General features: G+C 45.4%; 1 protein-coding gene across 1 annotated transcript; it reads left to right on the forward strand.

Moving 5' to 3' along the window:
* The first annotated feature begins 1,537 nt into the window (after positions 1 to 1,537).
* Positions 1,538 to 26,455, forward strand: MMRN2 (multimerin 2). The gene is made up of 7 exons (XM_053388270.1): positions 1,538 to 2,005; positions 15,054 to 15,176; positions 16,264 to 16,370; positions 18,057 to 18,131; positions 18,953 to 19,105; positions 20,983 to 22,857; positions 25,661 to 26,455. The coding sequence occupies exons 1-7, from the start codon at positions 1,746 to 1,748 to the stop codon at positions 26,038 to 26,040; spliced, it is 2,973 nt and encodes a 990-aa protein (XP_053244245.1). The 5' UTR covers positions 1,538 to 1,745; the 3' UTR covers positions 26,041 to 26,455.
* The last annotated feature ends 1,411 nt before the right edge of the window (positions 26,456 to 27,866 follow it).

Consider the following 27,866-nt stretch of genomic DNA (forward strand, 5'->3'; position numbering starts at 1 on the left):
GGGCATGGCAATTTTATCCTAACAACTTCAAATCCCCAATCTTTCTAGCTTCTATATCAGTGTGAGCCAGACTACTTTAGAGTAAATGAACAGTGCAGCAGGTGGAAGAGAGTTTTGTCAATGTGATAGTCTGGATGGGCAGCTCAGGGAATGATCTTTCCTGTGAGAATGGCATGTTTTAAATGCGCAAGAGTTTTCATCTTTGAAATACTGAAGGTTGTAAGATGGTCCTGCGATCAGCGCCAGATGTAGGGCAGTGTGAGTGGTTCTCCCAAACAGGGCCCCTAGTTGAAGGAGCACAAATTATTAGTAAATATAATAAAACCTACATTTATATGGGTACTTGCTCAAAGTAGGGGGCGGATTCCAAATTTTGTCCTCTCTCAGGGCGCCATATTGGTCTGTATTTGGCATCAAAATCTTGAAGCATTCAAGCCATAATGAGGCCACCATCTTGCTAAAGCTAAGCAGGTGTGGGTCTGGCCTGGATGGGAGACAGCCTGAGAACTACATGTAGGTTGCCTTGGGTGGCATGATGAAAGAAATGTAGGATATACAGTGGTACCTCGGGTTACATACACTTCAGGTTACAGACTCCGCTAACCCAGAAATAATACCTCGGGTTAAGAACTTTGCTTCAGGATGAGAACAGAAATCGTGCTACGGCGGTGTGGCAGCAGCGGGAGGCCCCATTAGCTAAAGTGGTGCTTCAGGTTAAGAACAGTTTCAGGTTAAGAACGGACCTCCGGAACGAATTAAGTACTTAACCCAAGGTACCACTGTATAAGGTAAGGAGATATAGAAATAAATTGTGGTATTTGCTGTACCCAGCTTGTACTAGTCTTTAAACAAGGCTGTGGGTCTCCACTGGCGTTCAGAAAAGGAGCAGAGAATATGGAAATGGCCACAGAATTCAGTTTTCTGAAAATGTCAGCCTTCGCTTCTTAAAACAAAAAGCAAGTTACTAGACCTCATGACTACAAAAAATATAGCCAAAAATATGTAAGCAATAGCAGCTGGATGATTTTGACTATTTGCTGTGGGATTTCAATGCCCTGCATAGCTCCTAGCTCCTTCCCATGAATAGCAAAAACAGAAAGCATTATGCAAAACAGTATTATGTATACAGGCTGCAGGATCTCGGATCCTGTTTTCTTGGTGCAGAATTTGGACATCCTGGGCACAGGATGTTAATATGTTTGAGTGCAAAGTAAATGTAGCCCTGCTTTTATGTCCCAGCAATTTTCAGCGTGTTCTGTGGCTGCATCGGGCTGCTTAGTGTGTGGCATGCGGCTTGGGAAACTGCTCCATCACTAAATATTTTCTTTTCCTTGCCTCCTCACAAAAGCTAACATCCTTTTCCTGCTCCCCAGCAAGAAGGCAGCTGATAAAAGATCCAGTTCTTGTCTGTTGATAATTTCAGAAGCTAGTAAGGAAAACACACCGAAGTCCCCATCCCCCCGCCCTTGAATCAACCATGACCACCCCCTGCCTCTCTCCTACACACAAACTCACACACCACCTCCCCGACTGAGGTCTTCGGGGCCCCCCACAGGAACCCACATTGTCTGATGACCTTTAACATTTCCACTGTAGCTGGGAGGGCCGATAGCGTTGCTTCCGTTCTTTGTTACGTGCCATTCCTTTTTCCAAGCTTGAGCTTAAGGAATGGTGCAAAGGGGATTGCAGGAGCAATTTGATTTGAAGTGCAGGGAAGTGTAAGAGCACCAAGTAAGGAGCCCACAATGATAGCTAAGCTCTTCTTCCTCTGTGGCACCCTAGTGCTGGCGGAGTCAGACCTGCATTCAAGATACCCTGGGCATCCAGATCACAAGCAGTGGCCCCAGGACCGCAAGATGCTAACAGACCCACAGCCATCTTCTTGGCCAGAGGAATATTGGGGGAAGGAGCACATCAGAGAAGAAGTCCTCCACCCGGCTGCCACCATTGTGACTGATGATGTGAAGGATTATGATGATGCCAGAGAACATCAACCTCATCATGAGTAAGTATTGGCCAAAAAAAAAAACATTCTATGACATCTATGTTGCACCCTATTTATGAGTAGACACATATAAGGTTGCCCTGAATATGTCAGCTTCACTCAGAATAAGTCACATTCATCAGGGTAAGCGTGTATAGGATTGTATTCATAAGGAAATAATTCTGGAATTAGAAGGATAGTTGGAGATTCTAGATATGCATTCTAGGAAGGGGTGAAGTTTATTATAGAATGTCACTGGACCACACAGCCACGGAAGCATCCCATATTTTTCATTATTCTTTTCATCTTGCAAGCCTATTAGCAACTGAAAGCAAACAAATGGGTATTAATGGTAGCAAGGGAACAAGATGGTTTGTTTCTGTTCAATGTTTTGACCTAACTTGTGCAAGCACATTAATTTTTACAGCCATTCACCTACAGTTTAAACAAACACACACAAAACTAATGACTTGAAGAGCTAGCCTTGCTATTATTTGTAATATTTAGTGAAACTGGAAATGTATTTGTTATAGTAATTTATATTTCACCTTTTACTCGAGGTGGCTCACCATTTGAAAATAGAAGCAATCAAATTCGGAATAAAGCAAACAAGAAATTATTAAACAGTGTCAGTGTAAAACAGGGGCAGAAGAGGCAATGCTTCAATTAAATGTGCAGTAGAACCTGGAGCGTTGTTCAGCTAGAATCAATTACTGATATGTCTTTCATGTTGACTTATTCATCAAAATCAATGGGATGTGCCGTGTAATCCTATACATGTCTACTCAGAAGTAAGCCCCTTGGAGTTCAACAGGATTTACTTCCAGACGGGGTTGGCCCACCCATAAAGTGGAATCCCATGGGGCTGCACCACTATAGGAGCCCTGCCACTGCCACAGAAGGAGAAGCTGCTGCGGCAGCTCCTGGCAAGGTCTCGTGAAATCTCAGGGCTCCCCAGTACATTTCAGAGATGTCCAGGGCATGTAAAGAGGTCCTTGGCTGATGAGATATAAAAACCAATGTAGAAAGCTTAATGAATTTTTCATTGCAATACCTCTTAGTGCAGAGCTGTGCCTGCAGCAGAAGCAGCCGCAGCAACAACAACCCAACTCTTTATATTTACAACTCTGTGCTGCTAATGTTTGGTTCCTTTGCTTTGAAAGTCTCAGTTACCATAGGTAAGCACCCACCGTAGCTGAGAAATGTGGAAAGGGGTGTGTGTTTGTGTCTCTTACCATCTTAGCTTACTGGATCTCCAAAAAACATGGTCTCCATATTGTGTTCGTTGAGCTCCATTGTGCTCTCTTCCTTCTGAGGTATGTTCAACATGGTGCCTCTTCTGTGTTTGCCGAGGGTTTAAGGGTTCTCAGAACATGGGCTCATGGGAGAGGGTCGATAGGACATGGGACTCTTAATCTCAGGGTTGTGGGTTCCAGTCCCATGTTGGGTGAAAGATGGGGGGGGGGGTTAGAGATGACTGTTGTGGTCCCGTCTGTTGAAAGCCCATATGAAGCACTCGGGAGTCAAGCTGCATTTTAAGCAGGGCTTTATTCCAGTTGCTGTCTTGCATCATCATAAAGCAGTCTTCTTACATCCAAGAATCAGCATACACAGGTGGGATTACATACAGGGGAGAAGTCGACCATACCTTTTTATACTAGCTGGCTATAAACCAGTTAGGCTACACCCCGTGTCTCCTGAGGCCGACCCATCACACGATACTGAGTCAGCATTTCCACTTAGCACAGCGTGTTAACTCCTTGATATTCACTCCAACTATGATTCTACGAAGAGGCACAATGCAGCCACTGGTGTGCAGAGAATAAGCATGCCAAGTTCTGAAGGAGAAATTTAGCGTGTGTGCACACACAATCCACACATAGGCTGTGTCCGCACATCATATTAAGCCATAAACTATCACTTAGCGTGCATGAGTGAAGCGCACCTACTTCGTTCCTCCCCACTCATTCTGAAAGGAAACAAACCAAGATTTCTGGTTTGGCAGAGATTGTGGTTTGCTTTGGGTCATCTCATCCCATTGATGAAACGCTGGGGTGTTGGGAGTAAAAGCAACAAAGTTTGTAGTTGTTTACCTGAACTGGGCTGGGTCTATAGACAGGCAACCTGTTTTTCCTCCTGTTGGTTCCTTCTTTGGGAGCTACTTGTTGGCATGTACATTACTTCTTTTCAGGCTTATACTTCCTCCTCCTTCTCTAGTCAGTCTTTCTTAGCTTGTCCTAGTGTTCCCTTAACCTCATGACTCCATAGTGGACACACATGAGCTTGTGCCCAGGATGACGTTTGCAGGAGTTAATAGAAGTTAACTTCCTTTCATTCATTCAGGTAGCAGTCTTACCAGACTACTTTCTGCACACAGCTGCAGTATATTTACCAAACTCCAACGAATGATACACACAATGTTTTTTCAAGTTGGTTGGCCAGGGGTGCCTCAGGACTTAAAAGAAATCCAATTGGAAATCCATAACAATATAAAGCTACCTATTGCTTCATCCCACTGAGCTATTCCAAATGGCAGAGTAGATCTAAGCCTCCAAGGCACCAGGTAGATATTTCTGGTCCTACTACCTGATATATTTTTACCAGAGAAGCTGAGGGATGAAATGCAGAAGTCTGTGTGCAAAGCATGTACTCTACTGCTGACCAAAGCCCCTTCCTCAAGAACTGCAGCATCAACCTGACTTACGTTTCCTCTGATGATGTAATGTATGTTACATGCTGTGGTTGTGTTGGTGCTGCAAACCAGAATTATTTTGATGACATTTTGCTTGTTCATGCATGTGATGAGTTGTGAATCATATTGGCTGCTGATCTTTGTTTATCTTCACGGCATGATGAACAGGGCAGTTAGCTGCGTTGACATCTAAGTTACCCTGACGGAGCATTTGAGACACTCCCTTCTTAATGCGCCTGGAGTGGCTGACACCTGAGGACTGCAGGGCAGATTCCTTGTGGGGAGATCAGAATCAGTTAACCTCAACTGTAGGGACTCAGCTTCTTCCTTCAACCCATCCGCAACTACAACACAGAAGCCACTCTTTAAAGAGATGCCAGCACCCAGTGTCATGAAACTAGCGCAGACTCAACCCTGAAGGTGCAATTGTTTGTTGAGGCCAAATACTTGGTGACGTGTGACACATGGTTTGAGCTGTTTCTAATTGTTTTATGACAAGTTTCCTTGCACATGCCGGTGCACACACACTCCCTAATCAGAAATGCCCAGGGCATTCTTGGGTTGAAGACTGAAATCGAGAAGGCAGCCAAAGGGGGAAATGTCATAGTAATGAGTGATTTATGTAACCCTCACAGAAACTGGCTACATGCCTGTTCTGGTTACCTCTGGTAACATTTATATGCACTCCTAAATACTGTGCCCTGGAACAATTGGTCATGGAACCAATCAGAAGGGAGGCAGCCCTGGGCTAGATAGCCCTCATTGTCTCTTCCAGCTCTACAGTTCTATGAGTCTAACACTGGACTTAATCTTACCTGGTGGGACATGTAAGCATTGTTGAACTGGTTGGAAACAGTGAAAAGAGACCAAATTTCTAGACCTTACTCACAAACTAAAAATGAACAAATCACTGGGTCCAAGTGGTGTCTACCCAAGAGTTCTTAAAAAACTCAAAAGCGAAATTCTCAACCTTCCAAGCAAACCGTACGACTTCTCCCTAAAATTGGCTTCTGCATCTGATGACTAGAAAGTGGACATCAGTTTTTGAAAAGGGATTTGAGAGGGGATCTGGAAAACTACAGACTGGATAGCTTAACGTCTGCTCTGAGAAAACTGGCTGTAAACACTGGACTCCAACTCCCATGAGCCACCATGGTCAAGGATGATGGGAGCTGTCCCGAACCTCTGGCCTGACCTGACGGCAAGTCAGTATGTCAAGTCCCCAGTCCAGAGTCAATCCACGTGTCCAAAGGAAGCACAGTCCCACAGAGATCCTGGAGCAGTTGAACAGACGCAGAACCTCAGCTCTGTTGCCCTTTTATACTTTGAAAGCTGATTGCAGCATCTGGGCTTGATGAGGCATGTGGCCCTCACCTGCTCCAAGCCTACTCCAGCTGAGGAATCACAACCCAGAGCTAGCACGCCCCACCTGGCCAGCTAGGGAGCTGGGCTGTGGGCCCTGGCCTGCCTCGCCCCCCTAGAGTGCTGCTGCTCCCCCCTATGCCTCAGAGTCCACTGTGTTAATGGAGACAGGCCCCTCTGGCTCTGGTGATGGGTCCTGCTGCTCTGGTTCCTGTGCACTGACCCCCATCCCCTGTCATCATCTGCCACCCTGTGAGTACTTCCTACATGAACCTCTCCTTCCCCATGAACAGCTTACCCCAGTGTGTCCCAGTCCTGACTACACAACTTGCTGGCATCCTCTTCCTCCTCTCTGTTCATGGCGGGAACTATCATCTAGCAATATCTGGAGGGCAACAGTTTCCAGTTCAGTAGGAAAGAGAGGGCTCTTGTGCCACTCTAAAAACTGGGACCACCAGACAGTGGTGTCTTTGAGGGCGATAGAGAATGGCCATCCTTCACTTCTATGGGGAGAAATTAAGTGCTGCTCTAGGAAATAGCACTGAATTGTGGGGGGAAACATGCCCTGTGTTCTGTAATGAACTTGCTTCTGTGATTACAATCTTTTCTATTCTGAGATTGATTTTGTATTTCCCTGCCCCTCCTTGCTGTTCCAATTTAGTTCTACTAATTGGAATTCATTGCTTTGATAATTTGTCACAGAAGTGGGAGGCGGTATATAAATTCTCTAAATAAATAAAAGGTACGCACGTGTTCCCTCATGTACACATGCGGCGGTTGTGATGGTCTCCGTGTGGCTTTTGCACATTTTCTAAGTTGAAAGGGCTTTCCATGTTGGAAATGCGCCGTGTCTGAAAAGGCCTCAAGTGTAGGCGTGAGAGGAAACCATTTCAGTTGCCAGATGGAGACATCCGTCGGCTATATATAAATCTATCCTGGCCTTTGGATGTTTTCCCACACAAGGTCATATACAATGTTATACTGTCGGCTCATGTCTCACAACAGGTGGTTGGTTCAATGTATGTCTGGAGGAGGAGAATCTGCTATTTCAATACATTTTCCGGTATTTTGCGATGGCTTTGTCTAGTTACAAAGAAGATATGGAAAGGAAGTTTGGTGATGTGACCGGATACAAGTTCTAAGATCAGGAAATTTTGGAACTCCCCCCCCCCCCTTTCCTCTAAATCAGAAATGGCTGTGCAGGCCCCAGACGAGTGTCTAGACACAGTGGTGGGCTGGATGGGAACTAATAAACTGAGCCTAGATCCTGGTGAGGTGGCATCTCTGTGGGTGAGAGGGTCGCAGGTCTGGGAGGTCATGAAATTGCCTCTCTTGAGTGGGGCCACACTTCCTAAAGGAACTGATGCGGAGTCTGGGGGTCCTAGATGCAGCACTATCACAGTGTGGCCAGTGGTCAGGAATGATGGGAGCTGCAGTTCAGCAGCATCTGAGAGGCCACCAGTTCCCCATCTCTGGAGGTTGGCTCTTGCTCAAAACAGCAAAATGCTGGAATTCTGTCTTGTGATTGTGCATTCTGATGAATTCTGGTGTCATTCATTATTTGTATCTTGGGTCTTATCCAGATGATACATTTTTTTCAGTTGTGGAAGCTGCATACTTCCTGAAAGACAATGCATTTTGTCACTGGACTGTTGTGGTTTCCGGAATGAGCAATCCTGACATACTTTCACTCTGTTACCTTATTTGGCCCGACTCTTGTCATCAATAGAAACAGGGACTAGCAGGCAGAGGCTGGAACTGGGCTGTGAAAATCGGTGTATTAACCTGAGAATCACATCTAGAAGAAATTTTGCCTGTTCCTTAGAGCCACAGAAGGGGCTGTGCTGGGGGTGATAGCATTCTGAGAAATGGTGTGGTGTCAAGAGAAAACCATCTCTAAGCTTTTGTTCACAGTCTTCCCAGGTGTTTCAACAATGGGGAATAATGGGTTGTGCGCTCGAAGGCTTTGGATAGCTGACGATTACTTGTTGGCATCCATCTGTCTCAGGAGACAATGGAGCGCGGCGCCTCTGGAGGTGATTTCAAGTAGCACCGAAGTGACCTCTCCGGGGTGCAAAGTTGGGCAGTGTGGATGGAGGTCCTGGGCTGCCCAGATGACAAGACTTCACTCTTGGCCTCTGTGGTGTGGTCCAAGGAAAAGCAAAGCAATACGTTTGGCACCAGCTTGGCTGCAGGAGTTGCTGGAAAGAGATGTACCAGGCACCATCCAACCGTTTTAGGGAATCCACTCTGAATTTGTGCGGTGTTTACTCCTCAGCCTTTTCTTCTCCCAAAGATGTCCTCCAAGCCAGAGGAGGTTTAGGATCAGTTTTCCTTCTCCTAGACAGGCTACCTTCCCAGGTTGATGAGCCCTGATGATTATGAGGTACCAGCATATCTCACCTGCTTGGGGGAGGGGAGATAAACAGCTGGGGAGTTGGTGCTGAGTCTGAATTTTTATAGCTGATGACATACTTGATGCCACTTTATAAACTAGCATTGGCAGGTTGGTAGCCTGTCCCCTACTGCAGCTGTGACAGGCCAGGGAGAACATGAACAAATGTGTTTTCATTTTCTCTCTTCTCTCCCCCAGTTCAGTAAAATTCCTTGGGAGGGGGGTGGAATATTACAATGCTATAGGGGTTTTGAGGGACACAGGTGGCACTGTGGTCTAAACCACAGAGCCTAGGGCTTGCCGATTGGAAGGTCGGTGGTTCAAATCCCTGCAACGGGGTGAGCTCCCATTATTCGGTCACAGCTCCTGCCCACCTAGCAGTTCGAAAGCACACCAAAAAGTGCAAGTAGATAAATAGGTACTGCTCCGGTGGGAAGGTAAATGGCATTTCAATGTGCTGCTCTGGTTTGCGAGAAGTGGCTTAGTCATGCTGGCCACATGACCCGGAAGCTGTCTGCAGACAAACGTCAGCTCCCTCGGCCTATAGAGCGAGATGAGTGCCACAACCCCAGAGTTGTCTGTGACTGGACTTAATTGTCAGGGGTCCTTTACCTTTTTATAGGGGTTTTGACAGTGGGTTTTTCAGTTTTATGTTTGTTGGCCTACACATCCTTGGGCTCGATTTGAATATTGAAAATTGCATAACTGCAGAGCTAGGCTAGGAATAGCTACAGGTCTCCAATAAAGTTACCTCATAGGAAATGGACCTTGGTGTGACCATGGCCTGGTGCTTGTCACTGAGGAGGGAAGTAAGAAGCCATGAAGCAAGATTTATTTCAGGTGCGGCATTGTTATCACACACTTGCACACAGGCTTCCCTGCTTTCGATAGGCTGGCCAGATCTTTAATATAAGCAGCTTCTCATTTCCGACTGTCGTGTTTGGGTGATAAATGGGGGCTGCAGGAACTCTCCTAAGTGCTGGAAGCAGATAAAAGCAGTGTGAAAATGCCCACTGCTCTCCTTCTAGGGAAGCCAGAACAATGCTCAGGCTTAATTGCTTGTTTGCTTTGCTTGGTTGTACCGGAAAACATTTGTAGTTCTAATCAGGCCCCTTTTTCAAACCGTCAAGTTTGCACCAAAAGTGCTAAAAAAACCCAAACCAAACAAACCCCACCCCTGTCTCAGGTAGAGAGAGAAAAATCACAGACACTGTGATCTATGTAATCTATCTGTCTGTTGTTGTTATTTTTTAAAAAATCTTGCAACACTTAGAGGAAGAAAACCCGTCTGGCATTGAGTCCTTTGAACTTCAGCTGGGAATGTCTACAAGTCAGAATAAGGCCCACTGCTGTGATTGGGTGAGGGGGGGGTGCAATTCAGGCAGGGCTTTTTTCAGCTGGAACTCACCAGAACTCAGTTCCTGCACCTCTCAGGTGGGCTTCGCCATTACAGTGGTACCTCGGGTTAAGTACTTAATTCGTTCCGGAGGTCCGTACTTAACCTGAAACTGTTCTTAACCTGAAGCACCACTTTAGCTAATGGGGCCTCCTGCTGCCGCCGCGCCGCCACTGCACGATTTCTGTTCTCATCCTGAAGCAAAGTTCTTAACCTGAAGCACTATTTCTGGGTTAGCGGAGTCTGTAACCTGAAGCATATGTAACCTGAAGCATATGTAACCCGAGGTACCACTGTATAAGAGAACAAGGGCAGTGTTCATGGTGAGTTCTGGCACCTCTTTCTAGAAAAATAGCAATGGGTTCAGGGAATGGTGGGCCACTTGAAATAGCTCTGTGGGCCTGATCCAGTTTATAGGCCGTGGGGTTCCTTGCTCCTGGAGTAGGCGGAAATCATCTCCACCTAGAGACAGACAAGGGAGAACTTGACAAGAAAAGGCAAACTGCTGCCATTCCATGGGGTATCGGCAGGTATAACATTGCATGAAACAGGGGTAGCCACACTAAAAGCCCAGCTCTGAGTTGCTGTGGAAATTTGGGGGACACTGAGGAGAAATTCTCTTGCAGAACATATGTAAGGTACCCTCTCAAGCAACCTGGTCCTTATATGTTTGTTCTGAAACCTTGAACTTGGCTTGGTAACAGATTGTCTACAGGATCTGCCAAAGTGTTATATGCTGGTAACAGTTTTTCTCCAGAAGTAGCCCCTGTGTTTTGGACGAAAACATATTTAAACAACTGAAGACTTCCTCCTCCTCCTCCTCCTTCTTCTTCCTCTTCCTCTTCTTCGTCTTCACAACTGCCTTCCAAAGCTAAGATTATTTGGCCCTTTGAGATTTATGTTGATTTGGCAAAGGGGCATCATTGATTGGTGTGATTCCTGAAGGGATGGTTTCAGCCAAGTCATAGAAGGAACAAGCTCTGATGACAGTGGTTTGGAAGGAAACATGGAGTTGTTCAATTATTCTAGACAATGGCTTTGGACTTGCCTGCACAGGGTAGCTAATGTAAGGGAAATCTGAAATCTAAGCTGCAGTTACTACAGCGGACGATCCCTTTGCGTAAAGACAAAACCAAAATGCAAACCACTTTCTGAACTGGCTGTATCTCTTCTGTTGCGGTGGCGATAATGTGAAGTAAGTAGGAACAAAAGATGCTTTCAGAAGAGAGAAAACATTTTATCATTGCATTAATCTAGTGCAGGGAAAGTCTTGGAAACATCTCAGAGGATCAAAAATCCATTTTCAGCCTGCCATCTTGTGACCTCGGCTTCCCATAATGCTTCTGAATTGGCGCCTTTGGACTTTGGTCTAATGAGAACGTTTCCCATTAGGAGATGGTGTCATAAAATGAGTGATCTCATCCAACTACACTTTCGTAGTAGAGAAACCCCATGAAACCATCACCCCTAGGGCCAGCCAAACGAATGTTGCTGCCTGAGGCAAAGGACAAAACGGAGTCCACCGCCAGTCCTGTATCTCACATGCATTTAAAGCCATAGAAAACCTCAAACTCAAGAACTTGAGAGAGCATCTTCTCCCCTATCTACCTCCCCATCTCCCTAGATCAGCAAAGGAAGACGTCATAATGGTCCACATGTTGAATGAGATATGAGGTGTGAGTCCCTGGGAAAGGGCCTTTGCCGTGGTGGCTCCATGTCTGTGAAACTCTCCTGGCCCAATTCATTCTTTTAGACAAAAGGAAAATATGTACCTCTTCCACCAAGCCTGTGGAAGTGGAGCCAGGACGGTTTTTTAAAATATATGGTTTTCCATGTATACATCCTCTAACAATATTTCTCTAACAATTTTCCATATCCCCCCCCAGACTTCCCTCATATTCCCATTTTGTTTTATTTCCATATTACTCACCCTGTGTGTTGTTTCCCAAAATTTCCCCAATACATATAATCTTACTTTTTGTTATATACAATTGTGTTTGTTTATTCAAACCTAGAGGGTTTGGATCAATGTTATGAGTTTCCCCTTGATGTACTGTTGTTTTATAAGGTCTTAAAATCAATTTGGTATAGTTTTCATTAAGTTTGTACTTCTTTTGCTTCTGTATACTGCCCTATGACTGTGGGATAAATCAGGACTCATATAAATCTGTGAACAAAAGGAGGTTTGCCTGACACCTTCATTATACACTTTCAGGTGCCAAGCTGAAATATTTCTCTTCAATCAGGCTTTGGGCTGACAAACATCCTATGTCCTTTTATGTTTGGGGTGGGGCATTGTTTTGCTTTGCTATTATTCTTGTTTTCATCATGTGCTTTGTGTTTTTACCTTGTGTTTTTATAATGTGAACCGCCCTGAGATCTACTGATGAAGGGCGCTGCACACATTTAATAACTAATAGTAAAATAATTAATAAAATAATGCAGGTGCTAGGCAAACCTTTCTGGGGAGCACATTCCACAACCAAAGTGCCACCACAAAGAAGACCCTTTCCTGTGTCACCACCTCTCTCTCTCTCTCTCTCTCTCTCTCTCTCTCTCTCTCTCTGTGTGTGTGTGTGTGTGTGTGTGTAATTTATTAAATTTTCTGTTTTACAGTTTAAAATACTCACTTTACATCCTTAAGATATCAATGACTTCCCTTCTCTTTCCGTGGTTCATTTTACATATCATAAATCCCTGCATATTTTACCAAAACTATACCATTCAGTATTCCATTATTGCATCCATCAAAACTTATTTATACTGTTGAACTTATCTTAATGCCGCCAGCGTTTTCAGCTGTGCACAATTATTTCCCATATATTCAATAAACATTTTCCAATTTTCTCTAAACGTACGTTCTTCTTGTTCTCTTACTCTATGTGTTAAGTCTGCAAGTTGAGCATATTCTGTCAACTTAAGTTGCCATTCTTCTTTGGTTGGGACCTCACTCGTTTTCCATTTTGGGGCTAACAAAACACAGGCCGCAGTTGTAGCATACATAAACAATCTTTTCTGACACCTGGGAATTTCAGTCTGAATTATCCCCAAAAGAAAGGACTCTGGGTTTTTTTGGGAAAGTACTTTTAAATGTGCTTAACTTTTGGCTGGATTGCGACCCTTGTTTTCAGGGCTTGCTTTCCTTGGTTTCCTGCCTCAGTGTACTGGTTGCTAAGTTCCCGCTCCTGCAAGAAGTGACCTCAGCCTTCTTTCTCCTGCTTTACGCACTTTCCCATTGTTTCTGCCACTCTGCCTTAAAGCAAAAACTTTCCCATGTATGGCGATTATCAGAGATCAGTTCCCACTGGAAGATATAAAACTCCAGCTAAGTCCAGCCATTCTTTCGTAGGTGTGAGCTCTCTCCACGCCAACAGAAAGCCGCCCAGTTTCAATGCAAATCTGACTACAGCAGCTGAGTGGAAAGGTCTCCTGACCTTTCTGAATTGCCTGCATGGCGCTGGTGGCATTGTGTGGAAACGTTACGTTTTGTGTTGTTGTCTGCTGGCCTGCCTACTTCTCGGGAGAGAGAGGGATATTTATATCAGCACAATGTCGTTTTTCAAGAGAGCTCATTCGCAACCTGCGTGCCAGCACAGTTCTATGTGCAACAAGATGGGAGGCCCCTCAGCAAACAGCATTTTGCAACATTGCACAGGCAAAGGGCAGCCTTTTCCATGTTTGTAAAAACGCCAAAGCATAGTGTCTGCCAACTGTTAGTTTCAAGAAGGTGAGCTTTGGGACCAGGTCACAGCACAGTCTTCACCAACTCCAGATGTTGTTGAACTACAACTCCCATCATTCCTGACCATTAAACCATGCTGGCTGGGGCTGATGGGAGTTGGAGTCCAGAACATCTGAAGGGCACCAGGTTTTGAAAGGCTGACCTGTGGATAAAAGAGGAGAGGAGGAGTTTGGATTTGATATCCCACTTTATCACTACCCTAAGGAGTCTCAAAGCGTCTAACAATCTCCTTTCCCTTCCTCCCCCACAACAAACACTCTGTGAAGTGAGTGGGGCTGAGAGACTTCAGAGAAGTGTGACTAGCCCAAGGTCACCCAGCAGCTGCATGTGGAGGAGCGGGGAATCAAATCCAGTTCACCAGATTACGAGACTACCGCTCTTAACCACTACACCACACTGGCGCGGGGTAACCAGAAGCAAACCAGGACAGGGGTTTTGTGACTTTAACAGTGCCTTTGAAGAGAGGATTTTTTGCCACGACACACGGGAGACAGAAATCAGAGGAGGAAGCATTTGGTTAGCAGGATGATGCACTGATTGGAAAAGCTCCCCCTGTGAAATTCTGCCTGCTGTGCACTTATGAAAGGCACATAGAGGAGGGAATGTGGACCACTGGTACCAAATTGTAGGAGAAACCGACCTATTAGAAAAGATAACAGACACATTTAAACTAGCAAGGGGACAAGCAAAGGAGGATGCCTTCAGCCCGGTGTGGCTCGCCTTTATTACGAATACAGCACAACAACACAATGACCTACTCCCCCACCCCAGCATATGACTCAATATGGTTAATCTGACTCAACAATCTCCCCTCGCGCCACATTCAAGCAAACCACACTGCAACCAACCAGAGACATCCAACCAAGCCAAATGGATCCTCCAATCTCTCACAATGCCAACATATATATATATATATATATATATATATATATATATATATGACCAACCTTGTGATGCTGACACACAAACCCTGCACAAGCACTACGCAATAGAATGGAAGATCAATATCCCCCATCATTCTCCCCCCTCCTCTTCCCCCACCCCCAGTTATATGACAACAGTGTCTCATACCAAATGTAAACAAATTGTGAACGAGACTCTCTGAATCGAAAGTGAAGATGCTATATGTACAGTGGTACTTCTGGTTGCTAATGGGGTCTGTTCCAGAGGCCCGTTCACAACCTGAAAAGAACGCAAGCCGCGTCTGCGGGTCACGATTTGCCGCTTCTGCGCATGTGCGTGACGTCATTTTGCGCGTCTGTGGCGAAACCCGGAAGTAACCCTTTTCGGTACTTCCGGGTCGCCGTGGGACACAACCTGAAAACACACAACCTGAAGCAAACGTAACATGAGGCATGACTGTACTTTCCTTTGTTTGTTGCACAATACAATCTTTAATAAAAACTGTTATGTTTGCCTGATATAGAGACCAATGGTAGCTGTTCTCACAATTCCTGCCTGCATTTCCCTCTTCTCCCCTAGGAACTGGTGCTCATTTCCGCAGTCCCGCCTGGTCACGTATATTGCTGTTTGCAAGACAGAGAAATACGTAATTAAGTCTCAGCAACCATGTCCAAATGGGACCCCAGATTGCCAGAAGATCATGTAAGGATGACAGCCTCTTTAATGGGGTTTCGTGATAACTTTAAGGCCTTGCCTGCACTATGAATATCCTGGAATTGGGAGACCCCTGTTCCCCTCGCATTGCTATAGTGCCCAGGTTATTTGTTTCTAGAGATGACTAGAGGGAAGAAAGGGCAGGTTGCAAGCTGGATGTGATTCTTAGCCCGAGCCACTTGCACTTCCCCTATATGTGCAGAGGCTGCTAGGATGCTCCTAGAAAAATATCCCAACACTCCTATGAGTCATAAAAAGATCGTTCAAGTTATCCAGAAAGAAGGATGGAAAGAGATCAGAAGTGGGACCTCTCCTCTTGCGTGCATTCCTGAATGCTATGCTTTGCTGCATGCCAGCTCCCGTGAGGATGAGGCATTTTCTACCCGGTTTCTCATGGAAGTCCCCTCCCCCCTATAGGCTAGGTTGGATGCAGAGGAATGGCAGGAGGAATCAGCTGGGGAACTACCAAAGGAAGGATCAGAGCCCGAGGAGGAGTTGTGGGACAATGGTGAGGGGTCAGAGGGAGAAGACTGGGAAGAGGTGTCGGAAGCTGGAGGGGCAGCAGGGCTTAGTGAGCTGGGAGAGACTGTGGCAGAGAGAAGTTGAGAATCACAGGTAGAAGCTGACGCAGGTGAGGTGGAGGAAGGGAGGCCAAGAGGCAGTGATGAGTCATGGGTGTCTCCCCCTCCTCCCATCTCCCAGAACCAGAAGAGGGCTGAAATGGGCAGAGCAGCAACAGATTGCATGCAGGCACAGTCTCCAATTGCTTTGGGAAAGCCCTGGAGAGGAGGGGACTTAGATGGCTATGGGAAGGTAAGGTGCTTCAGTCTCAGCAACTGTTTACATGGAAGAAGACTGACAGGGACAGAATCGCAGTGCTCATTAAGTCAGTAGTGATCGCGTTTTTGCTAATAAAGCGTAAAATTCTGAATTGTGGGTGATTTACCAACTGGTACACTCTGTGACAGTTGGCATATTTCTCTATTAAAAAGCCAGGGTTATCAGTATACCCAATTTCATCATCTGAAATTTTGTTTGCCTGCTATCTCTCAAGTGTTTGCTTTCCTACCTCTAGGTACAGAGCAGCTTTGAAGCCAGTTTACCAGGTTAAACAAAAAGTCAAGAACATTTTGCATTGGAAGTGCTGCCCGGGCTACTTTGGCAAGAACTGTGAACATCACGGTAAGCAAGGCCCTAAGGTGAATAAATGTTAAGGCTGGACACAGCTGTAGGGATATCCCATAAAATATACTGGGGCACTTTATAGGATGCATCTAGTTTGTGCTGGGCATGCGCTAGGCTTGTTCAGTCGACCTGGGATGCGGGTGGCGCTGTGGTCTAAACCATCGAGCCTCTTGGGCTTGCCGATCAGAAGGTCAGCGGTTCAAATCCCTGCAACAGGGTGAGCTCCCGTTGCTCTGCCTCAGCTCCTGCCAACCTAGCAATTCAAAAGCACACTAGTCCATGTAGACAATTAGGTACCACTGTGGCGGGAAGGTAAATGGTGTTTCCGTGTGCTCTGGCTTCCATCACGGTGTCCCGTTGCGCCAGAAGAGGTTTAGTCATGCTGGTCACATGACCCGGAAAGCTGTCTGTGGACAAATGCTGGGCTTCCTCGGCCTGAAAGTGAGATGAGCGCCACAACCCCATAGTCGCCTTTGACTGGACTTAGGTAAAGGACCCCTGGACGGTTTTTATCTTTTTTATCCCAAGGCCCCTTGGGTCACCCCCCTTGCAATGTGTCACTGCAGCGCAGTCTGCTCCTTGCTACACTGCAAAGGTAACAGCAGTGAGTCTTGTTCAGATGGGAGAAGGAAAGGGATGGGCAGAGAATCATAAAATTGGAAGGGACCCCAAGGGTCATCTAGTCCAACCCTCTGTAATGCAGGAATCTCAACTAGATCATCCATGACCAGTGGCCATCCAGTCTCTGCTTAAAGACCTCCGGGGAAGGAGAGTCTGCTACTTCCCAAAGGAGTCTGTTCCACTGTCAAATAGCTCTTACCAGCAAAAAGTTCTTCCTAATGCTTAGTCACAATCTCCTTTCTTGTAACTCGAAGCCATTGGTTCGAGTCCTACCCTCCAGAGCAGGAGAAAACAAGCTTGCTCCATGTTCCGTGTGGCAGCCCTTTAGATATTTGAAGATGGCTATCATATCTCCTCTCAATCTCCTCTTTACCAGGCTAGTATTACCCATTTTGGTTTTTCCCATTTCTCATTTCTCAAATTCAGTTTTGTTGGTGGTGGTGTTGTCAAGAAAAATCATATAAATTGTCAGCATTTAGTGCAAATTTCTCCTAATAAACACATTTTATGCAGTGTTGACAAATATACATGTTTTCAAGCAGTTACCCCTAATATACCAGTAGTGTATTTTTATGTGATTTCCCCACATAATATGTGCATTTTCATACACACTTTTCCTGGATACACATGTTTTTGCATTTTTGTCTTCTTCTGGTAGAGTAGGGGGATGAGATTGGCAGAGGTTGGAGAAGTTGGCAAAGTTCCTATTTTATTTTTATTTTATTTATTTTATTGCATTGACCTTAGCCTATGTGCTTTGGTCTCATTCTGCCCCAACTGCTGCAATATGGGGATAATATTGGCCTACCTTACAAGGCTGTCGTAAGGATTCTCAGAATGACTGTGAAGTGCTCTGAATACTCATAAAGTACTATACTAATGGTAATTATGTTTATTTATATATTAGGTGCTATAATTCTAATTCACCAGCATGTCTGGAAGCAAGAGATTAGTGTTAGGGATGCTTTATGAATCCAGACTCTACCTAAATGAAAATAATATCTTCCTCACAGTGCTGAACTGCAAAAAGAGAATCACTGACTTGGCAAACTTAATTTGCAGATCCTAATTTTCTTCCGGTGTCCACCAATCAGCCGGAAAGCTGGGAGGAAGAGCAAGAAGAGTTCTCCAGCCAGAGTACGTTTTAATTCAATATATTGTTTCACCATTAGAATAATGCATCGCTTAAACCATTTATCCATCTGCATGACATTTCTTCATAGGATAGAATATTTTTGCAATGTATGGTGTTGGTCTATTCAAGCAAAGCATAGCTGCCTGAATAATAATAATAATAATAATAATAATATTACAATATTATACAATTATAATAATAATACAGTGCAATCATGTGCATCATACTTAGAAGTTAACTTCACTGAGTTCAGTGAGACTTACTCCCAAGTAAGTAAGCATAGGGTTGCAGCCTAACAGAGCTTTGCAAATGGATGAGGGCCCAATTAATGGCCCAAATCTCCCTTAAGTTGCAGTCATACATCTTGTTACTTTAGGTTCAGGTTACGTTCTTTCAGGATATGTACCATGGCGACCCGGAAGTAACGAAATGGGTTACTTCCGGGTTTCACCGCTTGCGCATGCGCAGAAGCTCAAAATGACGTCACGTGCATGCACAGAAGTGGCGAATCGCAATCCGCGCACACACAGGCACGGGTTGCATTCTGCTCAGGTTGCAAACGCGACTCCGGAATGGATTCCGTTCGCAACCAGAGGTACCATTGTACTTGAACAACGGGTGTTGTAATGATTCTCCCTGACATCTCTCCTGGGTCTATAGGGCTGGGGGTGGGGTGGGGGCAGAGTGGAGCAGGTAGCTGTTAGCTGTGTGCAAGGGTGCTCTGCAGTGTTTTCTAATGTTTTCCTCCAAGTAATACTATCTTCCAGGCTGAGGTACGTTGTAAATGGTTTCATTTGTTCCTGCCTTTTGTTGTTGGGATCAGGAGATATCACAGAAGCCCAAGAAAGCCACGAAGGCCTGCTGGAAGATCTGCAGAACGATATTCACCAGGCCACGAGCAACTTGGGAGTCTTACAGAAGGTGCTTCATTATAACGGCAGCAGCACAAGGCGAGCCGCGAGCCACAACCAATCAGGTGAGAGCACAGCCACAAAAGGGTGGGCAGAGTTGGGTGCACAAGTCATTGACGGGCAGGACTCTTGACAAACTGGAGTGTGACTAAATGAGGGCATGTTGGGGATCTGGAAGCCAAGCCCTATGCAGAATGGTTGGAAGTGTTGTGTGTTTAGCTTGGAGACGTTTAAGAGGAATTTGCAAGTTTTGACATACCACTTGAACTCATAGTCCTGGCTCCAGCCCAGAACCAGATAACGGGTGTCTTTACTTGTACGTAAAGAAGGATACTTTAAGTAAGGTAAAGGTACCCCTGCCCGTACGGGCCAGTCTTGCCAGACTCTAGGGTTGTGCACTCATCTCACTCTATAGGCCGGGAGCCAGCGCTGTCCGCAGACACTTCCGGGTCACGAGGCCAGCATGACAAGCTGCATCTGGCGAGCCAGTGCAGCACACAGAACGCCGTTTACCTTTCCGCTGGTAAGCGGTCCCTATTTATCTACTTGCACCCGGGGGTGCTTTCGAACTGCTAGGTTGGCAGGCGCTGGGACCGAACGACGGGAGCGCACCCCGCCGCGGGGATTCGAACCGCCAACCATACGATCGGCAAGTCCTAGGCGCTGAGGTTTTACCCACAGCGCCACCCGCGTCCCCATACTTTAAGTAGAGCAGCCTAAATGTATGAACTCAGCAGCTGGAAAAAGAGCGGGATATAGTCAAGATGTTATTGCAAGGCAAAGGAGCTGCAACAATAAATCCGGTCTGAGAGCAAGCGCCAAGGTTCAGGAGTCTGAGAATAGCAGTAAGGGTTCAAAGACTGCACGGGAGCTGTGAAGTTGTTCCAGTAAGTTTTGCACCTTGCCACATAGTCTCTTCCTCCCCTTCTGAATCCTTGTCCTCAAGTGCCTTCCACTCCTGGTCTCAATCGAGGGTGCTCAGAGGGAACCATGACACAAAATTACTGGCCATAAAAATCTGCTTCAAAATCTCCTTCCCCAGCTCAGTCATCAAGCTGTCTGAGCTTGGATAGCCTGTTTTTCATGGGTTACTGTGATGATAAAATGGGTGTGTGGATGTGTCGAGCACTTAAATCACTCTCAGCTCACTGAAGGAAGGGTGGCAATTAATTGTATTACATAATAATTTGTGTGCTGCTTGCTCTGCCCTTAGTATATTTGCTGGGGGAGTGCTTGAGCTGGCCTGAGCGTTCAGGATTGGATGAGCTATGATTCCATCATCGGCATCTAATGATTATTATTAATTGTATTTATTAGTCAGGTTTTTCACAAAAAAGCGGCCCAAGGTGACGTACAAAATAGTATAAGCGTTAAAACCAATTATAAGAAACCAGAACAGAGTAAAAACCTAGAATCACATATGTCCCATCTAAGTAAGAGGCCACAGATATCTAAAACCCTCCAACTTAAGGGCTGAGGGCCTGGTTTAAAAGAAATGTTTTGCCTGGTGGCTGAAACTAAAGATGGCACCCTGTGTGCTTCCCTTGGGAGAGCATTCCACAAGCAAGGAGCCACCACTGAAAAGGCCTGTTCTCGTGCCTCCCCCTCAGAAGGGGCATGTGCAGAAGGGTCTCAGATGATGACCACAGAATCTGGTGTGGTTCATGTAGGGAGAGGTGGCCCTTGAGCTATTGGGGTTCCTGAGTGGCATACGGTTTTACAGGTCCAAACCAGCACTTTTGAGTTGGCTTGGGCTAATTGGTACCCAATGCAGTTGTGCCACAATAAAGTGTTATCTTCTTGTACTGTCTTGCTCCAGCCAGCGGTGCGGCCATTGAATTCTGCACCAGCTGCAGTTTCCGAATTGACGTCAGAGGCAGCCGCACAATTCTAAAGGAATAACTGCCCATGTTACCTTATATTGTTTTTATTTGTATTTCAGAAGTACAGGAGCAATTCCTCCAGCAAACACTCTTTCCCCATGTGCAGAGTTTCTTGAAGGAGCATTTCGACCCAGTCTGGGCAAGCTTCAATAAAAGTCTACAGGATCTTTCTGCTGCCGTGAAAAATCTCTCAAAGAACGTCGAGGCCAATCGGAAAAGTATAGAGAGGTTCCAAGAAAGCACCGTGCCCAAGAAAGATTTTCAGGAGTTGGGAACGAAGTTTGAATCCAAGGTTCAAGCCAACATTTTGAGAGTGGACCATGTGAAGAGAGAAATAGAGAATCATTTACACTCGCAGCAGGCAGCCTTACACTACAATCTCACCATGATCAAAGCAGACACTGATCTGAAGCTCAAGAGACACCAAAAGACCCAACACTTCTATTTGTCAGCCTTAAACAGCAGCCTGACAGACATGAGACAGCAGCAAAACAAGCTTGAAGATGAGCTCAAGACTCTGAATAGAAATTTAGCAGTATACCCAATACAATTTGGCAGCCAAAACGAAGCATTTATTGAGAGGGACATTCAGATCCTCAATGAGACCCTGGCAGCACATGCTCAGCAGCTGACCAAAATTTTTGATGAGTCTGATGAGGACTACACAGAACTAACCGATTCCATTGCGAGCTTGAAAGCCACCTTGAAGCACGACCTGGAGGAGTTCAGAGTTGATTTAATAGAGAAGAGTCTTATAATAGAGGAATACAGGGATGATCTGGAAAGGAAGATTCTTGTTCTCAACAACACTCTGTCCAATATTGAAGACAGCCACTGGGATTTAGAGATGTCTCTGAAAGCATGTCATTGCGAAACACCATCTTCACATGTTGTTACAGAAGATCTAGTGAACATCACTCAGGTCAACAGAGAAGAAATAAAGCAACTTGAGGCACGCTTAAAGGACCTTAATGCAGCTTTCCCTATTATACATCAGGTTCTAGAAAGCCAACAGAGGCAGAGTCAAAAGCTGGAAGGTGGCATGTCCCTCCTCAATTCTCATGCAGAAAAGCTGTCTGACAATATTGGCATCCTGGAAAAAAATGATGAGAAGATGCACGGGCATATCAAATATCTCAACAGCTCTTTTAACTCTTTGTTGTTTGATGCAATGAGACATGAGCTAGCACTAAAGGCCTTGCTTGGAGAAGAAAACATGGAGATCTTGTTGGAAGAGGACTCAAGTCCTGTAGAATTATCCATAGAGCAGCTTCAAAAGACTATCAGGCTAATCTCTGACGAACTCAAGGAGCAAAATTATACACTGGAATATCTTATGAAGACAATTCACTCTTTGGAGATGATGGACCATGGAGACAACCCCAATGTCCATATATCTCTTAAGCATCCTATGTTGGAAAGGAAAACAGAGGACACAGTGCAGGAGGTTACCACCCAACGCAGTGGAGTGGAACACATGGAGCCAAACCATGAAGCTGCCATGGAGGATGCTCTGGATAACCCAGCATATCACGATATCATGACTCTGAAGAAAGAGATTGGGCATCTCAGCAGGGAGATGCATAAATATAAGTTGCAGAGGGATCGTGCCAATTTCTGCTGTAATTACACCATAGCCAGCCTAGTGGAACCACTCAGTGGCTCAGTGGAGAATTTGAGGGAAGACCTTGTGTCAGCCCAGCAAATCCTTGAAGAACACCTGCAGATCTTTCAAAAGCTGTTTGGAAGCAACAAGGAATTAGCCGCTGCAAATGTAAGCTTGGATGTCACAAAGATTCAGTCGCTGGTGGGCAGGAGGATGAGGAAGCAGCTTCAAGAGGGGCAAAAAATGAGAGATAAGAAAGAAGCCAGCAGTCGTAGAGAAGGTACCTTAAACGGAAGAAACAAGATACATGCAGAGATCCTGGAGACAGGTACATTTCTTCCATCAACCCCCTATAATAACCTCATCATGATTTATCCACCTGAGGCTCTCTAGATGTTTTGGACATCAGGCCCAGCCAGCTTGGGGAAGTTTATTATATTTCAAATATTTCTTAACTACCCTCCATCAAAATGTTCCAGGGTGATGCAAAAGAAGTGTAAATATTTCATTGACAGTGGTACCTAGGTTGTCGAACGGCTTGGCTCCCAAACAAATTGGCTCCCAAACGCTGCAAACCCGGAAGGAAGTGTTCTGGTTTGGGAACATTTTTTGGAAGCCGAACTTCCAATTGAGTGCAGGAAGCTCCTGCGGCCAATCGGAAGCTGCATCTTGGTTTTCGAATGGTTCTGGGAGTCAGACTCCTGGAATGGATTAAGTTCAACAACCAAGGTCCCACTGTACTTATCAGGGTGGTGCACAAAGGAAGTCTCCCAAGAGATGCCTGCCGAATCTCTGCTGGAAGGGTGTTCTACAGCATGGGAAGGCCTGGTTAGAAAAGAACTACTGTATTTTTCACTCTATAGGACGCACTTTTCCACCTTCAAAAATGAAGGGGAAATGTGTGTGCGTCCTATGGAGCGAAGAAGCCATAGCCCCGCGACCCTCTCCCGGCTGACGCGCGGCTATGGCAGGAGCCTCTTTAGCTGTGCGCCACCTCTCCAGCCGGGAACGCGCGCGGGGGGCTAAAGAAGCCATAGCCCCGTGACCCTCTCCCAGCTGGAGAGGTGACGCGCGACTATGGCAGCAGCCTCTCTGCTGTGTGCCTTTCCGCTGCTCCCTGACCTGCTCTTTGGGGCTGGTGGTGGGCTTCCCCCCGCCAGCCCCAAAGAGCAGGTTGAAAGGAACCTGAAGCCTGGAGAGTGAGAGGGGTTGGTGCGCACCGACCCCTCTCGCTCTCCAGGCTTCCAAGGTAGCCGCCTGAAGGCGACTGAATGCACCTTAAACGGCACCTTGTTTTAGAGGGGGAAAACAAGCGGGGGGAAATTCTCCCCCTCTCTGCGCAGCGCCTCCTGCCACTTCGCTGAAGGGGCGCTGGGCAGAGAGGGGGAGAATTATTTTTTCTTGTTCTCCCCCCTCTAAAACAAGGTGTGTCCTATTGTCCGGTGCGTCCTATAGAGCGAAAAATACGGTAGTTCACACCCATTGCCAGTCAGAGTAGGTAGTTGTGGGCTTGGCCATGGGCAGGGAGCCCTGGGACCCTCCATGTGCTGCTGGACTCCAGCTCCCATCAGCCCCAGCCAGCATGGCCAATGGTCAGGAATGATGAGAGTTGGAGTCTAGCAACATACAATGGGCCAAAGATTCCCCCATCCATGGCAGACAAATAACCTGACCTGGCATAAGGCAACTTCTTAAATTTCAATTGCATTAAAGCATATGATATTGTTGTTGATTATGATGATAATAGCCCACCCATCTGGCTGAGCGGCCCCAGCCACTTTGGGCAGCTTCATGTCCACAGGAACTTCTAGATCTATTTCATATTTCTTCTCCACTCGTATTCTGAACTATTGATCAGGAAGCTTCTGGACTCCATCAAGCCAGTCCTGTCAATAAGTACAGAAGAGAACATTTAGTCCGCTACGCTCTGAATTTTGACGGAACACGTCCTAACAAAGGCACAAGAGCCATTATGATGCCAGCACTTTCTGAAGCTTAGCATCAAATGAGCATTTTCAATTTAAACCAGAGTTTGCTTGGAGTGTGGAAAGTAGGTAATCCATTGCACAGAAAGAAAATAAGTATTTAAAAGTTGTTGAAATTCCCTCTTCTATAGGAGTGCCACTTTTGCCATGCCATATGCTGGCAAAACTCTGCAACAAAATTCAATGGGATTTATAAATGGCTTACAGGGGTGGGTTTGCATGGAACAAAAGGGCACATTATTATTGTCAGTAAGTTTCACAAATGGGGGCAAGGATAATACTGAGTATTTTAAAGTCTTATCCTAGCCAAACGAACCTTAGTTTCCACTTGAATTGTTTTGAACTACTGTATTTCCTGAAAGGGCGGCACAGGTGCCATAAGACGGCCAATTATGTAAAACGGTGAAGAAAATAACTCAGGGAGTTTGTGCTAAAGAGGTACAGAACTCAACAGTGGTTTCTTGAATTAGTTTAGCTCCATCTCCTGGCAGAATGGTGCTTTTGTTTTGTTTTCTCTGAGCTGTAGTCTAGAAAGGTGTGTTTCAACATTTTGACAACTGGGAAAACCCATACAAAATTCCAGAGCCAACCTGCAGATTTGGTAAGATGGTCTCGCCACCCCACTGCCCCCCCCAACATCCCCTCCCTTCTCTTCACCTAGTGGCAGCTATAACAAATGCACACGAAGAGCCCCCCCTCCCCAAACCATTATCCTGTTATAGTTGCCAACAGTGTGCCATGGAATATGTAGTTTTTCACGTTACAGAAGCCCTTAGAGCAACTACTGCTCCCGTAAGCCCAAACACCTAGTTACGGAGGGAAAGAAAAATACCTCCTCTCTTGCCTCCCCAAACATTCCCCTCTTGCCTCATCCGAGTACCTGGCAAAAGGGGGAATGTGGGGCAGGGGTGGCTTTGTAATGTGAGGTGGCAGTGGCAAATCCAGGAATTCTCCAGCTGTACTCAATATCCAAGCAGGGAAGAGTTTGAGGAAATGGAAGACTTACCTCGTTTTTGAGATGGAAGCTCACTTCCAACGCCCGGCCTGGGAGACACTTGAAAGCATCTTGCCTGGTAAACTGGAAATGTTCTGGGACTTTGGATAACTGTATGCACTGTATGTAAACTCTCCCTCTCCCCCATCTAGGTACATATGTGGCCTTTTATGTGAAGTATTCGGAAGCCAGAGGAGAGCTGAGCCTCAACGGAACATATCTCAATTACGGAGGGGGTTATTTCCCTGAACACGGCTACTTCAAGTCTCCTCATACTGGGGTTTACCTTGTTGCCATCAGCGTGGAGCTTGCACCAGGACCTGCCTTGGGGCAACTGGTCTTCAGCAACCGGCAAAGAATGACGCTCATCGACACCAAAAAGAGAAAGGCAAGTGGAGGCTCTCTGGCTACTTTTGCCCTTGTGGAGCTCAAGAAGGGTGAGCTCATGTGGTTTGAACTGGTGCAGGGCACTGGAGCGAAGCAGAACCCAGCTGGATTAAGCATGGCTGGATTTCTGATATTCAAAACTTGAAAAATAAAAGGTTCCAAAGTCATAAATGATACTTTGCTATAAACACACGGCTAACCTGTACTAGCCCAAAGACGGCGAATTTTGCTGTGTGCACTTTTAAATGTAGTCCCAGCCCTTGATTCGCCTCAGTGCTGCTTCCTAAAAATAGTTCAGTCATTGCTTAGCGGTGTCACAAATGAGGAAGAAATGGAGTTTGTATGTTGCAAAGGCTTTGTGAAAGACATTAGAGCAAGGATGGGTCACTTGTGGCCTTCAGCTGCTGCTGGATTCCCAACTCTTCTTGGCCCTAGCCATGATTAGTCAGGGATTATGGGAAATATCAGGAAGCCCCAGGTTTTTCCCGCTCCATCCCTTTGATACTTTATCATGCATTTGATTCTATTCTTCCTCAGACTAAAAATGCTCCCCTTGTCTTATTTATAAGAACATTGTTCACCGGATATAAGTTTCCAGTGGAAAATCATTCATTTCAAGATTTATTTTTTTATATAAAAATAATCCAGGACAGGCCCTCCTACATAAAAAAAACTGGCATGGTGCCATGCTCTGTCATGCTAGCGATATCAGAAAACACACAGGAGGGACTTTCAGATGAACAAAATGAGGCATTTCTATTCCTAAAGCGTTATGAAATTATGGTGTCTATACTTAACGAGAACTGTATCACTTTGCGTACATTCTCAATAAATACTCTTTGTTTTGTACACTTGGCTGTAGTTTTGCTTTGCACATTTTAATAGTTCAAGTGTAGGAATCATAAAACTTCCACTGATAAGCATTTAACCCAGTTTCAAGTAGATGTGCAAATACTGGACATCAAATGATTATTTCAAGGCCAAATTATTGTGAATAAAACTCCTCATAGGCATGATTCCAGCTAAGTGCCAGAACTGCAGAAAGATATGTACTTTGATGAAACTAAACTATGTGTGTGGTTTGTTTTATAAATGCTACAGAAAAAGGTTCAGCAGACAGGGGAATCCTAAGGTTTATGCGCGTATGTTATGTACAACTTGAGGTAAGCGGTCTCACATGCTACAGGGGAGATGGAAGAACAAAACAGAGGAAGGGGTAACATTTTTAACAGCAGCCTGATGCTGTGTATGAAGTATAATTATGCACTGAGATTCAACAATTTTTTCTTGTAGAATGGTGGAGGGAAACTTTTCACAGGGTATTTTGGACTCTGGTTTGACCACATGGGAGTGCACATTGTTGCAATTATGAATGGCCTGTTTTACTTTAAAAATACACAGAACTAGTCAATGATCAATGCCTGGGGCTCCACTTTTTGTGCATCTGAAAAGTTACCAGGAAAGACTGAAGTAAGGAAGCAATTGGAGAATTATTTTGTATAGCTGTACCTTGGATCCCAAACGCCTTGGTACTTGGACGTTTTGGCTCCCGAACGCCACAAACGCGGAATTGAGTGTTCTGGTTTGCGAATGTTCTTTGGAGCCTGAACATCTGATGGAGCTTCCTGCAGCCAATCAGAAGCCGTGCTTTGGTTTTGAACATTTTGAAAGTTGAATGGACTCCGTTTGACTTCCAAGGTACGACTGTACTTCAGTACAAATTACTTGTGAGACATGATCTTCAGCACTGATTTTAAAGGCAAGGCATACAACCATGTGTGTGGATGTTTGATCACCAATATGCAACGGTTAACAAACAAATATATTACTAGTGTTTACTAAAATAAGGTTATTTACTTAAAAATGATACATTGACATAAATTTGTGTACAGAACAAAGCAATTCATGGTAAACTTAAGGCACCTTTTAAATCAGATGCTGTACAAAAAGACACTTAGCCTGTTACAATTA

Source organism: Podarcis raffonei, chromosome 5, assembly GCF_027172205.1.
Source record: "Podarcis raffonei isolate rPodRaf1 chromosome 5, rPodRaf1.pri, whole genome shotgun sequence".
Classification (NCBI taxonomy): Eukaryota; Metazoa; Chordata; class Lepidosauria; order Squamata; family Lacertidae; genus Podarcis; species Podarcis raffonei.